The sequence below is a fragment of the Phalacrocorax aristotelis genome, chromosome Z (assembly GCF_949628215.1).
Source record: "Phalacrocorax aristotelis chromosome Z, bGulAri2.1, whole genome shotgun sequence".
Lineage (NCBI taxonomy): Eukaryota > Metazoa > Chordata > Aves > Suliformes > Phalacrocoracidae > Phalacrocorax > Phalacrocorax aristotelis.
Genome location: NC_134311.1, coordinates 63,687,591 through 63,713,948, shown reverse-complemented (window position 1 = coordinate 63,713,948; position 26,358 = coordinate 63,687,591). Strand labels below are relative to the sequence as shown.

Here is a 26,358-nt window from a genome sequence, read left to right as displayed (position 1 = left end):
TCTTTTTTTTACCTTTTCCAACTTCAAGGAGAACAAGAATGTCTGCTTGAAGTTAATTAAATGCTTTGACTCACACATAGAGTACTTATGTCTTGTGTTTTATCCTTCTTGTTTTTTCTACGAGCTTGCAACAAGGTGCGCTACGTTCCAGACTCATCCAAGCTATAAATGTTTTATATTTCTCTGCTTTATTTTTACTTCTGATATAAAAACTCTTCCACTATCACTTTCTTTGATAATGTGTGGTGGAGCTTGGAAAAGAAAGTAACTCTGGATTAACTTTTCCTGTCTTCTCCCAAGTATATGAATATTATGAATCTGGGAAACTTTTCTTTAGCTAGGTACTTCATCATTTGATTTATTCACTGCACAATGTCTGACCATAGCTCCAAAATTCAGGGGAGTTTTGTCAGCTCTTTTTCAAGTAACCATGACTTGTTAGAGTCTCTTCAGTGAAATAAAGCTCTTTTCAGTCTTCCTCTCAAGAAATCATTAGACTATCTTAAAAAGTCAGTCATAGTTTACTCTCTTGCTCCCTTCATTTCTAGGCTATTTTCTTTTTTGGGGACAATAGAGCTTTTTCTTGTGTGCATTATTTAAGAAAAAAATCACCGCTCAAGGTGTTCAGTAGAGTTGGTTTCTCCTATAAGTGATATGGAGGCTGCAGTCCACATGCAGAGCACTTGTTGACATGCCTGAAGTAAGCCTAAGATAAACAGCCTGAGCTTTGCATAATCAGGATGCTGCTTTCTGTCAGAGGGGAACATTTATCATCATATACTTTTATGAAGAGACTGTCATTGTGCAGCAAGAATGACTTGAAAACTCTGTTCAGGCACAGTAGGGCTGCTCACAACATCAAACGTTGCTGGGGTGGCACCTGTCTCCAAGGGAGAGGTTATCCAGAATCTGAGATCCACCAGAAATTTCATCACCTGCTAGACCTTGCTTCTGTTAATAAGATCACATGGTACTATATCAAATACAGCTTTAAAAATCTTCCTATACTCTCTAAGAGCAGAAAGGAGAGAGACAGAAAAAAACAGGAGATGCTAGTTATATTGTTCAGCTGTATTTTTGGGAGGTACAGCTACTGAGGCAGTAAGTGCTGTACAAAATACAGAGGAGAATTTTTGCAGAACTGGGACTGCATGCAGCAGTATGTTATCACTTTTGCTTGGCAGTGAGTTCAGAGAGAAGAGGGAAGATGGTCCAACCGGGAGCACAGGGCTTTAGACAGGGCTGGTATGTGTTGGGAAGCTGTGACACAAACCAGCAAGGGAGCTCTTTTTGTGTAGAGTCAGATGATCCAGGATAATTGGACACTGGTCTGCTGTGCATTCATGGTCATTGATGGCATGTGATGCTTGTAAATAAGGACAAACTTGCAAGTCAAGCACATCTCAAGCTTTTCATGGTGTCTGGTGGGAATTTCAAAACAAGAGCTCTTTAATGAACTCAAGGAAAATTGTGAACACCAAAGAAACTCATCAATTAGAAAAGTTTAGGCAGTCCACCATGCAAGTAATTAGCCACAACAGAAACATTATTCAGTTTATGCTCTGGTCCGCCCTGTCATGAGATCATCTGTATTTGAACCTTAAATCAAGACCAAATTATCTGTTATTTTATAAACATAAGCTTTTATAAAGGCAGCCTGTACCATGTCAAATCTGTCTTGAATGTGCATGCCCTGAACAGCAGCTGAGAGTACGTTCTGCAGAGATGACAGTACTTACTCCTGAGATTTTGGTTTATGTCTGTCTCAGGTGAGGAGGATTGAGTAGATGTATATAGCTGTTAATACGCTTTTTCCTACCCATATATGTCTTAAGTCTGTGGATATGTCCCACAACAGAGCTAAAATCTCAGTCTGCTATTGAGGTACTGTTTGGTATCAAGTTGCAGCCACCCTGCTCAGTTGTGTCTGCATACTTAGGATTTCGAATTTTTAAATTTTGTTTTGCAATATGTTACAGGATTTTTCTTTTTTTTAAATATTGTGTTTCATTCTATATCATGTCAGTAATGTCACCTTAATATGCATTGCCCTTACTGATGTATCGCATAATCATTGCACTACTAAATAGTTTTAAAAATCATTTCATACTGCTCACAAGTCACCGAAGCCCAGCAGCCTTCTCCTGAGACGGTGTGTTGCCTCCTCAGACTAGTAAGATGTTTCGCCAAAAAGACACATTTCTCTAGCAACTTTTCTTGAAATCAAGACATTTTCAAAGCCATCTGATTTTAATGAGGAGGGTAATTTCTGCCAACTTTTTTTTTTTTAATTAAAATGCTCCCATTGTTACAGCTGCATGACTTCAGTGCCAGCACCACTGCTAATGTTGAGTCCTTTGCCCAGCTTTTGCTTCCCCTGACTGCATGCCCTACAGTTTGACTTTTTCCTGCTTGGAGAACCAGCTCTGGCTTCTGTCTTCTAGGCCTTTTGAGTTTGTCAGTCAAACTCTTTTGCCATGGCTCACTGTAGTTTTTGAAGTTTTGAGTCTTTTGTTCAAAGGATCAAAAGTTTTAGATGGTGATAAGTGTTTTAGGGTGTGCAGAGAAGCATCTATGAGAGTGAAGCATTTTCTGGTCTTCATATCTATTCATCGCTACCTGTAATTTTAGGGAAAAGGGCCAGATGATTTAATAGAGCCTTTCTACTTTTATTTTGTATGTCTTATTAGCTATCTCTGTGTTTAAAAAAAAAAACAAAACACCACACTAAAGAGCAAATGCATGAAGAGGGAAAAAAACCCCAAAACAAACAAAAAAAACCCAGAAAATATAAAACATGCTCTGACAACAGCTGGCAATTCAGCCCTTCATCATGAATTCTGATTTTGTTTTCTGCTACATCACACTTTGCCCGTTACTAGCTTTTGTCATGGTGTAATTTCCCAGAAATAATTCCTGTTGCACTTTGATCTGCCATTCCTGCAGCCTGTGTGGTATGGCATTGCTGCTGAACTTTATTTGACTTCATGTAGTTCCATTGCTCTGTATACAGTGTTGGAGACTGGTTAAGGAACAGAACAATAAAATCAGTGGCAATATTATATGCTAATCACTATAGTATTGTGTAAAGACAACCTACAAGGACACATAAGGAAGTTTTGTAAAAATAAATATTTAACTCATAGCTGATAAAGAACTTTAGTACACTATACATGATACAGTTTTTTTGGAAACAAGCATTTTCAAGTATTTTAGAATTCATTTCTTGCATTCTTTCCTAATACACTCTGTTTCACTCTGCCTCATGTGCATCCTGTTCACTCACAGTAAAAAAATATTTTTGTAGTTAGCAGGATGCTAGTCAGGTAATCCCTTGCCTTCTTTCCTTCTGATGTTTTGGAAGGATACACATGCATTTTCCCAGAGCAGTATTGTGTAACTGTCTAGTGTAATGGTTTATGTTAATTTTCAAAGGCAAGTAGGATTTGCTGGTTTCTAATATAGATTGAGGCTAGTATTAAGCTTAAGTAAGGCTCAGGATACGAGAGAAATAACAATTTCGTAGGACCTTTAAGGCTGGCAATTAAAAGTAGAGGGCTAGGCTTGGCAGAAATTAGTTAATAACTTATTCTCAGGAGCATATTGATGGCAGGTTAGACTAATTAAGTCAGATAAGGGGAAGAGTTTAGCTGTAATTTCTGAAAATCACAGTGTCAGTAATAGTTCTAAGTATTAAATTCTGTGTAGAGAGTGGCGTTTTTTGGCCTACAACATAGTTATGGCATTGAAATTCATGGACCCTATAAATCTACAAGGAAGGCTAATGCAGCAAAGGGTAAGGTAGTATAATAATTTCCAGTAAAGTATGAAGAGTGCAAGCTAAATAAAAGACAAAATTGAGCTTGCTTTAGGCACAGATGGCATAGGTTTAGGTTTGGGATTAAAATTGTAAGAGTTTGTCTTGTTTGTCTTATGTTTTTCTGTTTGTACCATGCAACAGCTATGTGGTTAGTTTTAGGGCTAGGAAAAGTAAAACACAATTGCAAATATTAAGTTTTAGAAGTAGATTGGGTATAAATAGTGAAGGTTCCTTGGTATAAACAGATGTCTGGGTTGGAATTAATACTGAGGCTGGGGAAAAGAGGGGTTTCAGAGCCCATATTACTGCTGAGCAGCAGAAAGCCCATAGAGTGAGTGCAAATATGCATGCTGAAAGGGAGAGAATTGCTTTTTCTAAACTCTGTGGATTTTGTCTCTATGCCAATAGCAAGGGTGAGGGTTGGAGTTAGGCTTGGATTTGGGGACAGCTAGCGCTCAAGCATGCTGCTCTTCCGTTTCTCCTGCTCTCGTTCTCGCTCTGTTCGTGGGTGAAACTGTGTGCTTTCTACTTCAGGATAACCAATGGCTGCAGAGCAATGCTGGTGCAGTGCAGAGATTTACAGCAAGTTTCGTGACCAGACAGAGTGGTGCAGGGACTACTTCCAAGATCTGTTAAGGTCATTCTTCGAAGAGTAGCTGTCCTCCTGCAGGGAGTCTGAAATACATTTGCCTTCTGGGAAACTTAGAAAAAACTTACAAATATTTACAAAATGTATACAGTGCACTGTTCACATTGACAGCTCATGCTGAAAAGCTGTTCCAATTTCAGATATTACACATGCAGTTCTGCCATCTTTTTTAAAACTGTTTCCTGTTTCCACGAAAACTGTTAGCGCTTCCTCTCTCCCATTGGCCAAGTTAGCATTTTATAACTGTAAATAACTCTGTAGTACCTAACAAGGGGGGAGATTGTAACACCATGTCTTCCTCTTGTCAGTCACTATTGAGTGACTCCAGCCCTCTTTGTCACTGCGAGTGTCTGCAGGATGTATCATCTATCAGACCATGACCGATGGAGTAGTTTCTCATGAGTTCAGGTAGTCTGGTCCCGAGCTATGCAGAAAAGGCTATATTCCTCAAAAAAACAACAAGATCAGAGGCTTCCTCACAGCTAGTGTAACATACACTCTTCTTATATAGAGAGGTATTTATATGAACCTGAATTGCAGGTTTAGAGATACTAAAAGTACACAAAATCCTGTTCCTGCTGCCTGCATAATCACTGTTTTTCAGCAAGGTAATTGAGAAGGAGGTAGGTATTTTTAGCATATTGCCACACAAAGAAGATAGAGTCTGAAGTTACCCCCAGCGAACTGGTAAAACAGAATAACAGTGTTTGTGCTCTAAGTCTGTGTTTAATTGAGAAGAAATACACTTAAAAATTGCAGTTAGCAGTGTTTTCTTTGAGAAAGCTAAAAAGGACTCAAACTCTTGCTTGTGCCTCTAAAACTATGTATTTTTACCAAAGGTATTTTATTCCAACTGGTTATAAAATTGCAGCAATAAAATCAGATGACCCCTGGAAAGTTAATATGATATACAGCAATTGCTTTGGAACATAATTTCTTAAAATGTGTTCTTTTTGTAGTGCAACATATTTGCATTAGCTACCTATAAAGTTTTAGAGGATGACAGTTTTGCTTTTAGCAATCTATTGACCAACTAAAAAAGGTGGTTTCTTATGAAACCCCATATTCTTTATTGGGGTGCCATTGCTTGTCCTTTTACTGTCCCATAAAAGCATTAATTACTACCATGGACTGTTCTGTATGAAAAGAAAGTCACATTGCTGCTGGAGCAAATACCCACAGTCCCTGCTTTCTAATAATCTGCTTCATTTTTTTCATATCCCTTGAGGTCATCTGCCTTTGGTCATGTTTTGCCTTGCCCTTATTTCACTGCACGTTCAGCTGTATGAAGAGTTGCCCTTCTCTTCTAGCCCTACATGACCCTATACTGTCTGGTGGTTTTACTCTCTCTGAGGGTTGTGCTGAAAAATAGATGTTCTTAAGTAGTATTCCCAGGGGGTAAAATAATCAGTTTTGTGAAGGCTTTCAGATAAAAATGAAAGGGATCTTGAGGAGTAGATACTGGAGGGAGCACTTTATGGCAGACAAAGGAATGAGTCAGACAAAGTGAATCACTTCATATTGTAGGCACAAATTATCATAAGTCTTAATTTTCATGTTCAGGACTAAATACTTCACACAGCAGTCTTATCAACTGCAGTATTTTCTTTCTGACTCAGAGTTGTGAAGGCGTGGTAATGTTCAAGCTCAGACATAAGCATTTGACTGTTGCTGAGCAGATCCTGTAGGAAATGCTTCTTATCAGCTAAAAGAATAACTTAAAAGGATTCGGTTAACCATTAACTAACAGGATAATAAGTTTTTTCTGTATATGTATATATTTCTAAATTTGTGTGCATCTGTATATATTAATATCTTTGCTGTATCTTTCCTGACACTGTGACATAATGTCGCAGAAACAACAATATAAATATTTGAGGCAGCCTAAACCCCAGGGGCTTCTCTACCAAAGTGCCTCCTGGTGAATCCAGTGTATTAACATGCAAGTAAAGCTGCTGAACAGCTGTGGAGGAGACTCCCGAGTGCCTTAGGTGCTGTATCGGGTAAAAGCCTGTTCACCTGTTACCTAGAGTGTGCTATGCAGTAGTGCTGCTGGAGTTTTCCAGTATCATTAAAGACCTAATGAAGCTCCTGTTACTTTAGGTTGTTGGTTGGCTCACCCTGGAGTGGCTATCCTGCTAACAGAACTGGAGATATCTATGCATGTCCTGTTGGTATGTCCAAAACCACATGTAAAAAATTGAATTTACAAGGTAAGTTGTAATGACTAATGTCTCACTACAGTTGTTTGGTTTTTCCTTGTTTTTGAACTATGCCACTCTATCTTATTAAATCTTAGCTTCCTCTGTGCATAATCTTAGCCTGTTATGTGTGTGTTTTGAGTGTGAGTGTGATGCAAGGACTGTGTGCTAGCTACTGGTGAGATGTGTGTGTGAGAGAGAAAATTGGCGCCTGCCACTGTAGTTGGGCCGGGGGCTGTGGGCACCCCGGTCAGTGGTGCCACCTGCTGGAGCCAGTGTGGTCTTGGCATCAGCTGCTGGAGCAACTAGGGTCTTGAACCTCCAGTAATGGGGCAGGAACGGTGTGTGTCCCGAAACCAGCTGCTGGGGGGGGGCAGGGGTTCTGCATCAGTGAGGAGCTCCATGCTGGCAGCTGGAGCGGGACCGTGGGTCACAGCCCAGGAGGCCTGGTGCAGGCTGCTGCAGGGGGCAAGTGTCTAGATCTTCCCCAAACCAGATGTGTGTGTATGTGTATTCTCTAGCAAACTCTCAGCTGGACCAGCTTGCTTAGGGGGGCTTCAGGTCCGGGTATCAGGTCGGGGGTGGTCCTTGCTGGTATACCCAAGGGGACTTGCAAATATGGAGCGCATGAGGGACGGATGTGTGGGTGGGTATGAAGCCTTTTCTGCCACTGTGTATTTGCAAACTAAGTACAAAATGGGATTCCCTTTTGGATACGGTGAAAATACAGGGCAGCAGAGTGTGCCGAGATGCCCACTTTATGATTCTTTGTGGTGCGGAGCATTTCTGTCCTCCACCGCTCCTTCCAGGATTTTGTCTAAAGCCTGATACTGGATCAGAGGAGTCTGGTGTCCTGAAGAATGTAACAGTAGCTGCTTGGCTGCAGCTACTCAGCCAGCCAGAAATGCTTAATAGGTAGACCATTTCTTCCTGTGTTTTGCCTTCAGCTCTGTGGAGGACAGGTACTCTAAACGGCCGTACTTAATTATGTCTATAGTTAATGGTTAGTAAATTTTTGACAAAGATTAACTTTTGTTTCTTTTGTCTCAGAATTGTATACAGCCATTTGTAAAAGGTGTCTTAGAGTCCATAAATCAAGCTTTCGAAAAGGAATTTGAACTTACTAAATTACTTCTACTTGTTATTTACTCTTCTGTCATTACTTAATCTCCTCTTATTTCAGCTTTAATAAATATTCCAAACGTGACTGAGATAAAGGAAGACATGAATCTTGGCTTGACTCTGATACAAAACTCAAAAACAGGAGGATTTTTGGTATGTATCAAGGACATATTCAGTACACACAGAAATTCCTGAGGAGAATGAAGAAACTAGAATTCTCCACACTTTTTATAAATCCAAGCTGAATGTAGTTTATTATGCAACATAGATTAATACATATTTTGCATATTTAAAATATTCCATCCCACTGTCACTACCTAGGGTCCAAAATTGGGAAATTTATAAATTTTCTCCTTTGTCATTTATCTCAATATCCTGTGGAAGGGCATGTAATTAAAAGTTATGCAATGTAAGTCAGACAACATAGGCAAGGCTATTTCCACCAAGGACATCTTTTAAGACAGTCTTGTATGGTTCTGATTATGCTTTCAAAAGACAGTATGGGATGTCTTCTCCACCATATGCACTTGCACAGTGACTGTTCTCCTGAGATGTTAGGATTTCTAGCCCCGTGTAACTTGAATATGTTTTATTTGATTAGTGGGCTGGAGGAGGATGCATTTGCTACATGTATATTCTGCAAACCACTCTCCTTAGAGCCTGTAAAACAGATTTCATAATTGAAAGGATGTTAACGCCTGATTAATATGCTTTTTTACAATCTTAACCGTAAGCATGAAAACCGTTGCAGTGTTAAGTGTATTCCAGCTTGATACATATGTTGTAGGCATGTGCAGTAATTAAGTGAAACAATAAACTACAGACAAGAGCTTTGAGGCTCCCTTTAAGCGTTGCATTTTTCTGTTGTAACTTCCTAGTAATTGCAGAAGTATTGAGATGTTTATTATCTTCATTACCACATAGCCCAGTTCACTGAAGTAGGTCTAATTCCAACCTTTCCAGCAGTTCTGTTGGAGTTAAAATTAATCATAACTTCAAAAAACAGCAACAGTGCTGCTCTTGATTGTTGGTTTGAGAAGATATTGATTAAAAAAAATCTTATTCTGTCCCTTGCATAATACCTTTAGTTATTGTTAATACTGCCCCATGCATACCCACTTTTAATTAGTATCAGCAATTGCAGTGATTTAGAACATCTCATACAGAATAATTTGTATTTTCTAATAATACTTGAACTTTACTCAGGTAAAAAGAATTTCCTGATCCATATGTTGTTGATTGACTCTCCTTAAATTCCAAAAAGTAACAAAAAAAAAAAAATTTAATGCTAAGACATGAAGAGTTAGCCACGTCTTTGGTGGCCGGAGTGTTTTTGACATAAGGAGAATGGGGTACTAGAGACAGGCGCTTATCTGCGAACAACAAATATCAAAAGTCCTATGACTTAGCTGTGGCAAGAATTGGACAGCAGGCAGAAGACTGCTTGAAACTGCAAGCTGCTTCCAGCCAGGACTTTGCTCTGAGATGCTGTCTCTGGCAGCTGGCCTCTGTGGTGGACTATGCTCAGAGCTTCCTCCGCCCAGCTCACTGTGGTCCTTCCTCCTGTGACTGCTCCTCTCTCAGCCTCCATCTGCTTGCACCAGTCTGTGCTGCATCCCTGGGCTGCTTGGCTGGAGCGTGACCCAGCCTGTCGTGTCTGTGTCATAGCTCGTGAGTCCTGCTGCTTCAGCTGTTGGATGCCATGTGATTGCTTCCCACCGGTATCCTAACTACAGAGCAGTCAGTTCCACATGCTCATTACGTTTTTCTGAGGCATGCTTAGTCCTGCTGGAAAGGTGCTTAAGAGTTTCACTGATGGTTAACAACATTTTTCCAGATTTCTGATATTAAGTTTCTATCTGTTTGTTCTTAGGGCAGTGCTGTGCCTTTAGTTGAAAGGAACAGCTCCCATCTCCTTACATGTAACATCTACCTTCTGTATTTAACACCCACCAATTGTTCTTCTTTGTCCTTGGCTTTACTAAACAAACGCAGGGTTTTTTGGCTGAAATGCGCATTTCAAAATATACCTTTCTTGAACATGAATGAGCAGATCTATGCTGTATTCCACATGAGTCTTTCCAGGGCACTATGTAGCGTATTTGGCATTTCTCTGCCTCAACTGCAAGTGCTTCTTGTCACATATCTTAAGGCCACATTTGCTTTGCATGCTGGCTGCATGATTATGGTTGCCTTGCAATAAGGCAGTGCCCAGTCTGTCTGCTCCTCTATCTTCTGCTCAGTTTGCTCCCAGTTTATGTCCATGTTTCTTAACATTAGTCATTAAGAACAAGTCTATGCCCTTTTCTAATATTACACTTTTGAAGTTCAGCAGTTCTTGGTATGTCATCTCCCAGTTTTCCCCTGCATTAATGATGCATCTTAAATTTCTGACTAAAATTCTAGAACATTAGAGCTTTTCCTTTTTTTTTGAAGTGAAGAATCATAGAATCATTAAGGTTGGAAAAGACCTTTAGGATCATCAAGTCCAACCATCAAGATCAGCAAAGTTTATTAGAACACTTACATTTTTTTTCTCCAAGATTAACATCGCCATTTTGAGTTACCACTAATACAGAAGAAAACTAGAAAACGGGCAAATGAGATTGATCTAAAAAAAACTTTAAATTAAAAATAACTTTAAATTAAAGACTAGTAACTCTCCTCCAGCTTTGTAGTTACCAATATAGATGATTTATTTTGTACCTCTCACCTCTGTAAATATCCATTTTTTCCAGTAAAACTAATCATGCCCCATGTAGCGGCTAAAAAGACCACTTATCTCAATATTGGATAAAGTTGATATACTTCCTTTCTCTTGACTAGCAAATCTGTTGTCTTGTCAAGTATGTTAGGATAGCTTGATGTGGTCTACCATTGGTAAATCCGTGTGTGATTTGGTTCATTTTCCATTTACTTCTACCTTTAATTACCCTTTTTCCAATATTCCTGAGAAAATGTTAATAGTACTGTTCACCTTCTCTTCTCTTCCTAAATAGAGATGGTGCATGTTCTGTTTTCCAGGCTGTCCTGACTGGATAGGGTAGTCAGAAAGTGTACGTAACGAAGCTATCATTTCTTTCAGAACTGTTGGACAGACGTTATGTAGAGATTATATTTTTTCCCTTGAGTTTCTAACATGATTTTCTTTTAAACAGAAAACCTCTCCCTCCAAGTATCCTCATGACAAAGTACTGTCTGATTATCCGTCTTTATTATCTAGGTGCTTTCGTACCTATCCTTCTAGCGTGAGAGGTGTGGCTGAGGTGTGGCTGTCATGCAACCAGCAGGTTGATCCAGCTAAAAACCTAAAAATCTTTTTACAGAGGTCATTTTCAGCAGAGAGCAAGGTCATTTTTCCCAGAAGGCAATGAAGCATGTAGCCGAGGGGTACGTGAGGCCAGGGCCAAACTTCCTTCCGCTTTTAGCTGCAGCTAAAAAGGACAGAGCATACTGTGAGGCTGCACCCTCGCTGGAAGGGGTGATGAAGTTTAACTTGTAAATATTTTGGGAAAGTGAATTTCCCTTGGGAACAAGGCTTCTCAAATTAATAAGGGGGGTTGTGGGCGTGTGTGCGCGCACTGATCACAAAACTCTACAGTCTGGTCGCACTGGTGGAGGTGGCTAATCCGACAAACCGCAAGAAAAGCTCCTCTGCGTGTTTGCCGCGACGTGCGTGCTCATGGTTCTGATGCCACCTCCTGGTTAGTGGAAGTACTTCTCTGCACGCTTATAAGCGGTGTGCAAATACCAGTCCTACTTTTAAACCAACAGTTTGTAGAGCAGGTGGCTTAAAGCAGGACAGATTCCTTGCAGACCAAGTCACACTCCGTAGATAGTATAGCGGCACATAGTCTGGAGGGGACAGCTTGCAGGAGGCACTAGGATGATCATGAACAGAAAAACCTTTCAATGAGAAGGTCTTTGAAAGGGGTTATGCTGTCACTGTGGTTGCAAGGGATTCTCTGATCCTATATGCCTGTAGTTCTGCTTATTGTGCTTTTGTATGTGGATACGGTGAGACAAGTATTTGTTATTTTTATAGTTTCTTTCTGTTGTTATTTTTAAAGACTTGTGGTCCCTTGTGGGCACAGCAGTGTGGAAGCCAGTACTATGCAACAGGAGTCTGTTCTGAAATCAGTCCAAGTTTCCAGATCCTAAGAAGCTTTTCTCCTGCTGTTCAAAGTAAGGCAACATGTGCAAAACAGATTCAATTCAAAAAACATATAAAATGAAATCAAGATACACTGTGTTGGGGACTCTTAAGTTGGGATTTTTTTTAAAAAAAAAGTATGTGCAAAAAGCAAAGTCCTGTGATTCACATGTAAGGACTGACAAATCATGATCCAATGCTGGTATAAATATGGATGGAGTCACTCCTCTGAAGTCAGAGACATTGCACCAGCGCAGGCTCAAAATATGCATATGCTTCTATTGAGTCCTCATTCTGGCAAAACCTTCCTGATCTAAAGTGTTGCCTGTCTGAGACCTAAATATGCACCTCTGGATTTAGCCAAAGAGTTATAAATATATGGAGCCTGAAAGTGCATTTAATCTCCATGTTTTATTTTTGTTTTAGAGTGTTCCTCTGTCATAGATGTGGTGGTGGTTTGCGATGAGTCAAACAGCATTTATCCCTGGGATGCAGTGCGGGCATTTTTGAAAAAATTTGTGCAAGGCTTAGACATAGGAATTAACAAAACCCAGGTAAGTCAAAGACATCTTTGTGAACGACAACAACAACAACAAAAAAAAGGCAATGGGTTTTATTATCAATTTTAAAGGAAACCAAGTGTGCCTTAGCTTAACTACAGTACTTCCCCCCAAAGCCACAGATTATGCAGCTGTCCTGTATCTTTCAGTACTGGGCTTTTCTTTTAGCTCACAGCTAACCTCTTTCAAATGGGATTAGTAATTTGATTGGCAACGTAAAGTAAATTAAATAGAAGTCTAGGTTATATCTAGTCAGATTTTTTTCATGCATTAGGTGTAAAAGTAATTAAAATGTAGTCTGTGGGGATGTAATAAAAGTAGCATAGATGTTTTTGTGGGCTTTTCATACGGCTCTTAGTTTCAAACTGGTATGTTTTTAAAATATTAGGTTTTCCTGCTTGGTTACTGTCTGATCTTTACGTTCTTTTTTCCTTTTAATTTGGTGATGGTAAGGAAAATTTTATTGCCTTTCTTTTAAACATTTTCTGTCTTTACAGTTGTCCATTTTCCATAAACAGTTCTGGGAACAAAGACTGGGGCACTGGAAATCTCTCTCCCAAAGGCTGCCTTCTTCCTTGGGCGACTTTGGAAGTGAGGTGCTTAAAAGCTAGGTTTCCTGCTCAGTCCTTTCTGTACCTCACCTTGAGCATCTTCTCTTTTTTCTTTCATACTAAATGAACATCTTAGCATATGTCTTTAGCTTCACCTGTATTAAAAATAAATAGGGTTTGCAGTGTTGTTAAGTAACTAACCTTTAGGATTTCCTTAGAAGAGATCAGACTGAGGTGATGTCAGCTTGTAGAATTTTTGTTATTTTCTCATTTTTCCCAGAGCTCCCTGTATTATTGCTATCCATCGGCTCTTCCAGAAGTAACCAAGCAAACATTTAATGCCTACTATTTCAGATTGTTTGCATTAACATATTGTAGTCCATAATAAATGACATAAGGTGCAAGACCATTTTAGCTTTCTTTGCTTTCCAAGCGTGTTAATATTAATTGGGTTTATATGTTTAAAGAAAATTATAACCCCACGTGCATCTGCAGATCTTTTACTCCAACCTGAAAAATAAGTAAGCATCATAATTCTGTGTAACTGATTGTAATGCATCATAATATAACATAATTTCTTTATTGCATAGGTGGGTTTAATTCAGTATGCTAATGATCCCCGTGTGGTGTTCAACCTGAATACATATCAAACAAAGGATGAAGTTGTTAAAGCAATGAATGCAACATTTCAGAAAGGAGGAGATCTGACAAATACTTTCAAAGCCATTGACAATGCAAGGTAAAACACATCGGTGATTACTGTGCAACTATTATAGTTTACCTTACAAGGCAATGGGCACATCCTGAATTTCATTCCCACTGGGGATGCACATGCTTTAGAGCCTCTGAGGAGATGCCCTGCACTAGGCAGAATCCTTCAGGTGCATTTACAGTGCCCCGTGAAGAACAGTGCAGGGTTGTGTAAACTAGACCTGCTGAAAATCATGTCTTTAATGATTGAGTTAAACTCTACATGAAAGTAGTTCTGGTACCTAACAGAATTGTTTGGGCTGTCACAGATGTCTAAACATGACAGTGCATCAAACACTTCAGAAAGACAAGCTTTTAGAAATATACAAAACCATTGAAAGAAGAAAAGTTTATCCAGGGATTCAGTGGGACCAGTAGCATTCATGTTTGCAGGTCAGGCTTTGGCTGATTGCAGAGAAAACAAAATCTTTTGTCTGTTGTCAGTTTGTCTCTGCAGCACCAGCAGCGTGAAAAATAGGAAGAACTTAAAACAATGTACCATAATTCTGAATACGTATACAAGCCAGGTCTGTTTCTCAATAGGAAGATGCTATTTTGCAGTTGAATCAAGGACAGGACTCTAGGCCAAAATACATGCTGAGTCAAATGGCCTTGATAATCTTGTTTAGGGACAGACTTAGTCTTCACTGGAAGTGATATTTGCAGTAGTATTAAGGAACCTATTATTAATACTCTTCCCCCCTTTTTTTTTTTTTTTCCAAACTTGGTGGAGCCAATTGATGGCTACTCTGGTGTTACAAAACATTAATAGTTCTGACAAAAACACTTTTTATTTAGAAACATTTGTACAAAAAAATTTGTTTTGCCTGGAAATGTACATTTCTATCAGAAATACCATCCAATCCTCCTTGGTTTTTTCCTTTTTCTTACCCCCTTGATTACACTTCTGATAGCTTCTTCTCAAAGCACTGCTTGAAGAGCTATCAGGAACAAAATTGGAAATTCTTATTGCAGATTGTTAACTTCCAACTAAAAAGCACTACAGATGCACCTTGTTCTAAGTCTGTGATAGACATATCCATTACAGTATACATACCAAATTCCATCCATTTTAAATTGACATGTGATAAATACCATACTTTATAACAGACAATATGCCTTCTCACCTGAATCGGGAGGACGTCCGTCAGCCACTAAAGTAATGGTTGTTGTGACAGACGGTGAATCACATGATGGGTCCAACTTGAAAACAGTGATAGGTAAATGCAATGAAGACAATATAACCAGATTTGGCATTGCTGTAAGTAATACTATAATTGTATATATTATTCCAGCCTTTGAAAGATCATTTTGTTATGTATGTATGAAAGTGTGTATTCCATATGTAAGCTGTATATAATGCATGCATTGTTACACTGGTGAGGCTAAAACTAAGCAAAATTAATCTTTATGAACTAGTGAAACATTGGTCTTCCTTAACTGGCTGAAAAATCAAAACCAATATTACCTAAGCAACTTTAGTAGTTTTCTCCTTTGCCTTGGTTTATGTATTTTTCCTATCTGAATGGTCCCTTGTATAGGAATACAGCCTAATAAACAATTCAGTAATATGAATGAAGCTAATTTTTTGTTTAATAGACAGAATATTTACTCATATGATACAGGAGGAAATGGAGTAACACAATTATTTCCTTCACTCTTATTTTGTTCTTTTTCTTTTACCCCAGGTTTTGGGGTACTTAATCAGGCATGAACTTGATACTAAAAACTTAATTAAAGAAATCAAAGGAATTGCTAGTCATCCAACAGACAAGTATTTCTTTAATGTGTCATCTGAAGCTGCACTACTGGAAGAAGCAGGAACACTTGGAGAGCGCATTTTTAGTATAGAAGGTAAAATACTCAATGTCTCTTAAATTAGATCAGATTCTCCCAGCTGATGAGCTAAGGATTTTATTTAGCTTCACCTTAGTGTAGTATTGGGAAAATGAGGGGCAGCTGGAGGTGTGGGCTGCTCCCTACTCCTCAGTAGGGCTCTGGTTTGCACAGATACTCCCCCAGTTACCCCACCCCTAATGAGCCTGAGCTTCAAGTTAAGTTTCTGCAGTTTGTGGGGAATATTACCCAGATGCTGAAAATTTCAATCAGGTCCTGGGCTTCAGGCATCCACTGGGGGCTTGTCCATATGTGTCCAAATGTATTTGGAGCTACTACCGCCAGAGGACTAAAGGTATCTTTATGCTTGTCAGATTCACCTGTGTTTTTCTGTTAATGCTAAGCAACTGTGAATTTAAAAAGCAAATCAGAAGACTAGGTTACTGATAACAGAACTGGAAAGCTCAGTAATGCTATACGTGTGGCATCTACCAGGCTCTACACCCAGCATCGCCCACAGTCTTCTGTGTGCTGTCTGGGCGAAGGGGCTGTAGAGGTAACTCAGAGGCACTTCATCCCCCCTCCCAAAAGCCAGCTTTCTAAAGTCAGATTTAGACCATGCCCAGGAGACTTGTAACCTGCCCTCAGTCCTCCCTAAGGAGCTTTTCACAGCTGCAGTCTTCCTGTGCTCAAGATGAAATCTTCCCTTCTCTCTCACCTCTGTCTATTCTTTACCAGTCCCACGCTGCTAATGGAGTCAAGGGGATTGGGTGAGCAACCTGTCTTGGGTTTTCTGTACCCCCCTTAAACTTCTGTTACTCAAGTCCCCATCCATCTAGCTTAGGAAATATTGCTGCACATCACAGTATTTTTCAAGACAATTACAACAGTTTTATAAGTCCTGTATGATAATAAAAATTCATTTGAAAGTTGTGAATATGCAGTTATTAAAGAAGCTAATTTCAGTGTATTATTAGTGCTTCCTAAGAAACATAAAAAGAGATTAGCCACAGTGGCAATGCTGTGCAGACTGGTTCAAGCCAACTTTATCATCATCTCTGCCTTTTTTTGGAAGAGACTTATAGCATCATGGCTCCGTCTTACCAATTTGCCGTTAAATCCTCCAAATACTATACAGTTTATTAGTTCTCAGATTCCTGATGTTTGTAAACGTTGGAAATGTTTCAGCAGGATCGGTGGATTTGGAAAAAATAACATACAGTCCTTATATAGCTACACTCGGAGACAGCAACATTGGATCTCTTGTGTGGTTCTGTGGGGTTAACCATATGTGAATATTTGTTTCACCAGGTACGGATCAAGGTGATACATTCCAAATGGAAATGTCACAGGTGGGCTTCAGTGCATATTACTCACAAAAAAAGGTATGTGAATTTTAATCATTTAATGATACAAATAGAGGTAATTGTGTAGACATGAATGCTTAGAAGTGCAAAAGACTAATGAAATACAATTTTAAGATTTTTTTTTTTTACAAGCAGGAGAATGCCAAATAATCCTCTTCTTGTTTGCTTGTTTGGGTTTTTTTTTATTTGAATACCACAAAAATTTCTTCTAATAGATGCTGTATATCCCTAAAACAAAAAAACCCTATTAATTGATATGTGAAGCTGAGTAAAAGTTTCTTTCATGTAATGATTTTGAGATGTGTTCATCCAATGACTTCAGTGATTTCTGAGTTTACGTAGCATGAAAAATTCAATTGCTCCAAGTTAATATTTTGTAGTTGAATAACTCAGAAGAATTGAAATCATATTGCAAAGCTGCTATATTTCTAGGCAGTCACCACTTTGTGAATAAATCAAGTCTGAAAAGAATTTGTCTAATATTTATAAAGTTAATATTTGTTTTAAAGCATATTTCATTTGGAAATTAGAAAGAATAAAAAATCAGGTATATTTTTCTTGCTAATCAATTTTTAAGATTATCTTGACCAAATAGATCCTCTTTGTAAAATTCAAATGTAGTTCAAGCAGCTTTCAACTGAAAATTCTCACAGCCCGTAAAAATGAATGAAATAATTTTTTAAAAGTCTTCTGTACTTGCACAAATTGAAGCTTTAATTTACCAAGCAGTTGATGCTAGGAAATGGCAAAAATTAAGAAAGATTTGGGGCTTTCTTCAGGAAAATGACACGTACTATTTTTACAGCAGTTCTCTGTAACAGTATTTCAGTTCACTAAAGAATTTTAATAATGTGAATAGTCTGAACTATGTTTGGTTTATGTGTACAAGTCTAAGATTAAGTATTTCTGTATTAAGTGTTCTGTATAATAAGTCATATTAATTTTGATTTTAGATTTAACGGTTGTCTTAAGGACATCTCCTTACAATACACTTAAACAATGAAACTTTGTATCTTTTTCCATCAGCTTTTGTGTGCTGTCATTGGCACTTCTGTTGGCAAAAAGGGAGCTTTAGCTTTTTCTTACAGTTTTGTTTGTCTAATCCTTAGTCTTCTGAGGATCATGAGTGCATAAAAGCATAGACTTAGCAAGCCCAACCCCAGGGTGGACAGGCTCGGGAAACTATCACAGTGTTTAAATAAACACATTTTATCTTGAGTTGAAGTGTCCTGGGAGCTAAAGCAGTCACTTATCCTCTTGCAGTAGAGGGGTGATAATCCCTCTTGATAGGGCAGTAAAGTCCTGCCTGTAAGTGGTAACTATAAGCAGCTCCAGTCAACTGCTTGCAGTCATTAAACTGTACATCATTGCCCTAAACACAGTGATGGAGGAAATTACATGTGGTAACTTCAGCTTTGCTTGTGCTTTTTCTGAAATAGGTAGTCTTAAATGTTGATTTTAATTTTTTTAAAGGATGTTCTGCTGCTGGGTGCTGTTGGGGCCTATGACTGGAGTGGAACAGTAGTTCAGGAGTCTTCAGACAGAGTCACCATCTTTCCAGGCCATGTGTTTGAGGAAATTCTACAGGACAGAAATCATAGCTCTTATCTAGGTAAGGGGCTGAAATATAAATCTAAAAATGTATCAAACCTTTATTAAGATATTACAGAACTTGGGAAATTTTGCTCTAGCCACACTCCTTTTAGGAGCTGATTTGAGAATATGAAAAGAATTTTGCATCCAAAAGAGGTTTTATTTACTGGTCAACAGTACATTGAATGAAATCTTGATTGTGTTTTTATAATTCTACTCATATCAATGTGTAAGCTGGAAAAAAAAAAACATCAGGCTTTGTCACAGAGTCATAAGAAGTCATGGGATTTGAAAAGGCTGCTTAATGTATCATACTGATCATTATGGGTACCTTCTGTTTTAATATTTGGATGTACTTCCCCGATTACACGTAGATGAGTAGTTGATTGACTTGCTGTCATTTCATCTGTGCTCGCTCTTTTCTTGGCCTTTCCCAGTTCAGTTTTTAGTCTTAGGAATACTGCTGCAGTTTAACAGAGGTCTTGTTTATAACCCCTGTATATTCTCCAATGAATGTTTTTGTGACCCAATACAGTCACTCAGTTTGTCTTCTCAGTTCATAGAAATGTTTTCTGAAAACCTACAACATGCCTGCTCTGGCAATTCATCCCTAAGTAGTGGTACTACATTAAGCACCTACTACTTTCTTATCCTTGATGTTATTTAATGAGATGCTATTTTTGCAACTAACATGCTCTTTCTTTTCCCTTGTGGCTCAACATTACTTGCATCTGACACAATGAATACAGCTAAACCTAACCTAATGAGCAGTAGCTCTTTTGCAGGTGTGACCTCTTCAACTTTTTATTCCTCCCTTTTCTAGAACAATTCTTAAAAAGTCAGGTCACTCCCTTTCAGCACTTCCCCACAAGGCACTTTTAGATTATTGGCCTTAATGTTTCTGGACCAAACAAGGTTGTTGCCTTTTCTGCCCCTTCATTTTTCTTTCACCTCCTTCTGTCACCCACTAAGAGCTTTCCATACCAGCTCTTCCTCACCAGCTTGGGAGAGCCCAAGGTAAAAGGCTGCTAGCACATCACAGCTTGCTAGATTGGCCCCTATTCTGCACTGCACCCTCTCACTTCTTATGGCTGTATGCTGTATTAATTAGGAACATGTGGCCTTAACTTGCAGAATAAAATCTTGTTTTGTTGTTGCCTGTTGAACTTCTAGTTTCCAATTATGTTCTTTCCCTAAAAAAACAGTGTCTGAACACAAATCTGAATTAAAATGGTATATGTAATGAACAAAGCATAATCCTTTTAGACTGTGCTCCTCACACTGTCCTGCAGCTTGCTGAAGACCTGCATATGCTGCCCAATTACTGGGATTTTGTTATTCAATTTAGCTATAGTCTTTATAAAGGATGATTTTGTTTTCTTCTGTTAAAATAAATTTGCTGTAATTAAACCACAGAAATGTAAAATATGTACTAATGCTAGATTTATAGTGCTAATACATGTTTAAAATATTTGCAGGTATTAAAAGATATTGCCTGAAAGCAAATAATGTTAGTATAATGGGAATGAGGATTAAAATGTTCAAACAAGTTCAATCAACCTAAGCCCTTCAGCTGACAAGCTATTAATATCGCCTGTTCTATTCAGCCAAAGCACTCAGCTGTGGTTTGGGGAGCTGTGGGAAAATGTACTGCAAGCTTTGCAGAAGCTAGGTGTTCCTACCCAGTTGGAAGGCCGGCCCAAATGTTCATCTCATGTTTTTCTTTATTTCTTCATTCCGAGCATACTCTTTGCACTCTTTTTCCTATTCCCTTTACAAGCATGACATTTTTGTGGTTTACACTTTATCGAATAGGCTAAACTATTGTCAATGCTATTCTCAAACCTGCTTCAACTTGATCTGTGTGTCATTCTTCTCTCCAGAAGACTATTGTAAATTTTATCCATATGTAACAACTTAACTTCCCACCTGGAAGCATCATTCTCTGCGACTAACATACCAGATTGACTCATCCTCTGTGCCTTTATGGATAAGCAACTGATGACTTGTAGTTAATGGTCTCTCACACGTGTTAAATGTTGGCTTCTCTCCCCAGGTTATTCTGTTGCTGTTCTCTCAACTCAGAGCTCTGTCTATTTTGTTGCTGGTGCACCAAGATCCAACTACACTGGCAGAGTAGTGGTTTATGATGTTGACAGCAATGGTAATATCACAATTGTGCAGTCCCAGAAAGGCGAGCAGGCAAGTATATTTGGTCATGAACGCACATTTTGCAGGCATCTGTTTTCATTGACACAGCAGTAAAGTGCAGTGCATTTCTTTTGAAAATTCCTCTTTCTTGCAATGCATTTAGAATGCATTTGAACTTTCGTCTGCCACTAGACTATTTCAATGAAGTTAACTGTAACTCTTAAACAGTGTTTTAGGAAGTCGTCCAATTAGTGGTAGAAGACAATATACAAAGCTACTTAATGTGTCAGCACTTTTAATTGGGAGAGACTCAGTGAGCTCCACTCTGCCTGAGAAATTGTGAAGTAGATGATGTTAAAATAGAGGTTTGGAAGCTCATTCTCTTCTTCATTTGGAAAAGAGCAGTGAATTTAGATGGGTTTGATTTTGTCTGTAACAAATCTGAGAGTAAATCAGGGATTGGGTAGTTTCATGTGCACAGTTTAATATTAAAAAATATAGCTCCCATAGCTTATTCTCTGTTTGCTTTCTTATTGCTGAGTGGTAAAGCCACAGCAGCAGCTACTGGGAAGAATAGTGGACACGTGGTAAGGATATGATTCTTCAAACACTGGAGTATGTTATATAGTAATTTCATTCCAATGGGAAGTTTCATTCATTAGTATTGGACTATTTCTGGGTGTAAATTTTCTGAGTTGGGTGCTAAAACATTATGCACTGCAAAATCCACATAAAACATGACTGACTTACTACTGATTTCAGATTGGCTCCTACTTTGGCAGTGTGGTGTGTTCAGTGGACATTAACAGGGATTCAGTGACAGATGTGCTGCTTGTGGGTGCACCAATGTTTATGAATGACCTGAAGAAAGAGGAAGGGAGAGTATATATGTTTTCCATCACAAAGGTAAGAATGACACTGTAGCAAAGCTTGAGTCAGCTTCCTGCCTCTCCATCCATAAGTGCTGATATTTTCATTTGTAGCTGGAAGGATTTACTGTTGCTCCCTGGACTGCAGTTTTACCAAGGAAAAAGCAATCCAAACTGCAATACTACTTAGTGGTAGTGTCTGCTCTGTTAAATCAGAGAGTGGTCACAAGAGCAGTCCCTGGCCCCATGGCCAATTGGTGTGGCAGACTCACTCAAGCCAGCAGTGCTTAGGGCTAGCTTCTTTCGAAGCAGACTGGCCACACGTATGCGAGAAAGCCTGTGGCCCTGGATCCCTTCAGGGCCTCTAAGTCACTGTTTAAAGTATATTTTTCAAAGTGTTAGAAATATTGCAAGTGGTGTTTTTGTAACAAGAAATGGAGCATGTGCTTTTCCCAGGGTGTGGCATAAGGGCAGGGGTAAATGGCACCAAGCCTGCCTCGTTAGAGGACTGCATATGGAGCCCTTCCCAGTGTGATCTCGCCCATTCTGCTTTTCAGGAGCAGCTGCAAACTTTCCCCAGAATTGCTTGTGCATGTAGTCTGGGAATAAGCCAGCTGGAACAGACCAAAATGGAGTCAATAAGAAACCTAGTAGCTAAGCACTGTCAGTGACCCCCTAGGGACCTGCTGCTCTAGGTGGCTCCCTGGTCCTGGTTTGAGGTGCTATGCCAGGCACTGTGCACAAATACAACACCAGGTTGACCATTTCTCTGAAAAACTTAGCTTGAGGCTTTTGCTAATGAATTGTTTGCCATTTGATTTTGGCAAATCTTTTCAACACTTAACAGTATTCACAAAACAGTTCTAATAAATGTTCTTCTGCCAGTTTTCTGCATTGTTTCATAGACTTTCATGCTGGATGGTTGCTACTACTTACGTTATCTCCTTTGTTCAGTGAAGCTATGTTATTTGTCTGATGCTTGACTGACTGTTTTTATTCAGACCTGTAGTAGGTGTTTTCAGAATATTTCTAGTAATTAACAGTCCTGAGCCTCTGGCACTTTTGAATAGCCTCTCAATCAATCATTGGATGTCTGGATATGCAAAGTAAATTAATACCTGCTATCCATCAGAGAAAACAGACCATGGCCTTTTTAGTAGATAAATTGCGATCAAATAAATAGAAAGGAAGGACCCTCCTCTTCTGTGGCAGCTCAATCAGATCACCCTGGAGCAACAGGAAACTGTAACCTAAGGCAATTTCAAGGTAGACAGAGGTGCTGTAAGTGGTACTGCTGGCAACTGACATTGGTCTTTGGGACTGTGGAGTTAGACATGAAATGTGGAAGAACAGAAAAATGAAGGAATTTTTTTTTCATGTTTTGAAAACTGCATAAATTGGAAGACTATTCTTAGAACATTTAGTCTCAGTCAAATGTTAGGGTTGAAATTCTTTAAAAATTAGGAATAATGAAAGAATTATTATTTTTTTTAAAGAACCTCGGTTTGTGCAACTTGTCCATGTTGTGCAAATAATACTTTTCTAGTCACTTTTAATAAATAACCTGGCTGGTATTTCCAAAATTTTAAGCACAGTGTGACAACTGAGATTGAAGATGAGAACGATATTTGCCAGCAAGTTGAATTTAAGCTAGTGTAAATGTGATTATTTAACTATAAAGATCTCCAATCTTTCTTTTTTCATTGGCACTGGAGAGGTCAGGAGTTTAGCATTTGGACACATGTTTTTTGCATTAGTTTAGTTAGGAAATTCCATTTCTGTTTCAAAGAATTATGTCCAGTTACATAATTTCCATTCCCTCTGCATAAAAACCTGTAATCCAAAACTGGAAACTGTATTTTTCAATGTATTGTGAAACTTTCAGAACAGTCAGATGAGGACAGTGAGAGCATTTAAGCTTCATACATATGGTTATATTTGCTGCTAGTGCTTTGCATAGCATGCTTTGATTTTGCTGTGTAATGCTTGCCAAGACTCTGAGACACAACGCAAACTGAATGGGCAATACAATGGGGAAGGAATTCAGGGTTGAGCAGTCCAAGGGGAATGTACTGGAAAACAGAAACAAAAAACAATGCACGTAGATACTGCTCTTATGTCTAATCTGGTGCAATGATAGCTGTGTTTTTGCTTTTTCTTCTTTCTCCTTTTTCAAAGGGAATTTTGGATCAGCAAGAACTCTTGGAAGGTCCACAGGGGTCAGAAAACGCTCGCTTTGGATCAGCGATTGCAATGCTTGCAGACGTTGATTTGGATGGCTTTAATGATGTTGTAATAGGTGCACCACTGGAAAACCAAAACTCTGGAGCAATTTACATTTACAATGGATTTCAAAAGACGATACGTACCAAATATTCTCAGGTAAATAACTTTGTTGCGTAATGCAATACTCAGTGACTTTAGATCTACTAGAGGAAAGCAGAACAATTTGCTCTCTTTAAGTTGGCTACTGTTTCATCCCTCTAAGGGAGTACTGTTATTCTCATGGCTTATTTCAAGTTTTGTGCCTCTCCTTACTGCAGCTGTCAGCATGCCCTGGTTGATGCTGTGATGCTTATAACCGATGTATATAGAGGAAAGAGACTTGGAAGATGCTCCATCTGAGCCTCTTATAATTTTTGGTGTCTGCATATGACGTCAGCTGATTTCTTACACATTTTTAATACCTATTATTCAGGTTTTTAAGGTTGATGTACAGCAATGAAGACTAGATAAATCCCAGCTCTGTAAATTATAAATATGTAGTATTAAAGGAAAAGACTTTCAAGCATCTTTGCATATCCTGTATGCTGATGTAATGGTAATTTTAATGCCACCTTCCATGCAGACTTTCTGGTTGCAGAAAGTATTTGTTAGGAGTCCTGTTAAGCTTCCCATTCTTTGAGTTGCTCAATGTGAGATGGAAGAAGTTTGCAGTAAGTACTAGCTGGCATACAGCACTCAGTTGATCTACTCCCAAGACAGAAAAACGTGGTGCATTGTCTGCTCCAATAGAGGAGGAAAAAGTGCTTAAACATCTGAGAAAACATGCACAAAAGCATTTTGTTTAAACAATATATTGTGTATACTGGGAATATCAGTGAAAATCCATTGCTTAGGCTGCTATCTACAGACTTAACCATTCTGTGGCAAACTCATTGTCAAACTCTCTTTCCCAGAAAATTTTAGGATCGGATTCTGCTTTTGGACACCAGCTCCAATTCTTTGGAAGATCCGTAGATGGCCATAGAGACTTAGATGACGATGACATTACTGATGTATCAGTTGGTGCTGACGGAAATGTGGTTCTGCTATGGTTGGTAAACTCCTTTTAGAAAGGAAGCACTTAATGATTCGGATGCAAGTTGAGCATTTAGTTAAACAGCAAAACAAACAAACCAAAATGCTCTTTCATTCCATGTGTTCAGAGCTAACACGGTTATTGCCTCAATGCTGCTATCATAGCTAGCTGAAAAACAGCATTAGACTAAACCACTTCTAGGCACGTATCATAAAACCATTGAAAGAAAAGGTAGCGTGGGGGCCAAAGCCAGGGCACATGGGGGAAAGCCGGGTGGTGGGCACTGCCAGGAGGGACCTAGGCAGGGATGGGGAGGGCCAGGAGACACCTCTGCCCACTGCTGCTGTGCAGGCACAATGTCCAGAGGGAAGGGGCAGCAGCAAGAAGTGCAGCTTGCTTGAGAGTATTTGTAACAGTAGGTTCTACTTCAATAGCCACGGTATAATTTTGATAGCTGGGCCTGAGACAGATGAAACCACTTCCCAGACAACCTGCATGACCTTTACTGGTGGTAGGCTGATCTGGGGGAGGGAGTTGTCCTGCAGGGTAAGGACAGAGCAGTGAAGGAGACTTAGCACTTATTTCTGGCAAGAAACCCATGTTCTCTGGCATGTGGCCTTTGCCAGAGCAATCAGAGTACTTTCTTTATTTTGTGAAAGGCTTCACAGAATCCATATCTTCTGCCTCCAAGTCCTGTGTATTTTCCACCGCTTCTTTGAGGAGCTAAATTAAAATGCAGCTTGCTTTCCTATCTGTCGCCTGTCTTCTTGCCTTAGGCTCCCCATTGTAAGAAGAAAAACATCACTGAATTGCTACTTATTTCATAATTAAACAAGATTATTAAAAATGAATGGGCAGTGTGGACCTTTGACCCACAATAGAATTGGTGCTTGTGGGAATTGCATTAAACAAAATTATGCTTTCTTGGAGTACCAGCGTTTATTTAGATTTGATTAATAAAGATGCTCATTTCACTCTGGCATTTGGTCCGATTAATGGGTTTCACTTTTGATTAAAGTGTTTGTTTTTACATGCAGGGTTCCTTTGAAACTGTTCTTCAAAATCTTGATTAATTACATTAAAGTTCTTTTTCTGAAAAATAAAAGTATTAATTAAAATGAAGAATTTAACTTCTTCACCTTTTCAGAGGAGCTCAGTAACTTCCCTAAAGGAGCAGAAGGTTACTTGTTGGGAAAACAGGACAATGGTTTTGTTTTCACTTATCTTAAAGGAAGGATTAGAGCATTAGGATAAGGACATTGTTTATCCATTAATTTGACACGATAATTTACTGTCATTACTAAAAGCTATTGCATCAACAAATTTACTTATATCCAAGAAAAATAATTTTACTAGTGCCATTAAAAAATGTTTGATTTTCTTGGTTCCCAATGTAATGTTACATTTACAAATAGTAGTAGACAACAGCTTCTAC

The 26,358-nt window shown here is 38.9% G+C and overlaps 1 protein-coding gene across 3 annotated transcripts in view; it reads left to right on the top strand.

Annotated features, from left to right (window-relative positions):
* The window catches only part of ITGA2 (integrin subunit alpha 2), a 104,177-nt gene that overhangs the window by 20,380 nt on the left and 57,439 nt on the right, over positions 1-26,358 (top strand). For all 3 annotated transcript variants that reach the window (XM_075078372.1, XM_075078371.1, XM_075078373.1), the window contains 13 exons: positions 6,573-6,682; positions 7,854-7,945; positions 11,863-11,977; positions 12,372-12,499; positions 13,647-13,795; positions 14,917-15,067; positions 15,495-15,660; positions 16,954-17,027; positions 18,483-18,621; positions 20,659-20,804; positions 21,516-21,659; positions 23,801-24,004; positions 24,802-24,938. In XM_075078372.1, coding sequence (XP_074934473.1) covers positions 6,573-6,682; positions 7,854-7,945; positions 11,863-11,977; positions 12,372-12,499; positions 13,647-13,795; positions 14,917-15,067; positions 15,495-15,660; positions 16,954-17,027; positions 18,483-18,621; positions 20,659-20,804; positions 21,516-21,659; positions 23,801-24,004; positions 24,802-24,938 — 1,755 coding nt within the window. The remainder of the gene's footprint in view (positions 1-6,572; positions 6,683-7,853; positions 7,946-11,862; positions 11,978-12,371; positions 12,500-13,646; positions 13,796-14,916; positions 15,068-15,494; positions 15,661-16,953; positions 17,028-18,482; positions 18,622-20,658; positions 20,805-21,515; positions 21,660-23,800; positions 24,005-24,801; positions 24,939-26,358) is intronic.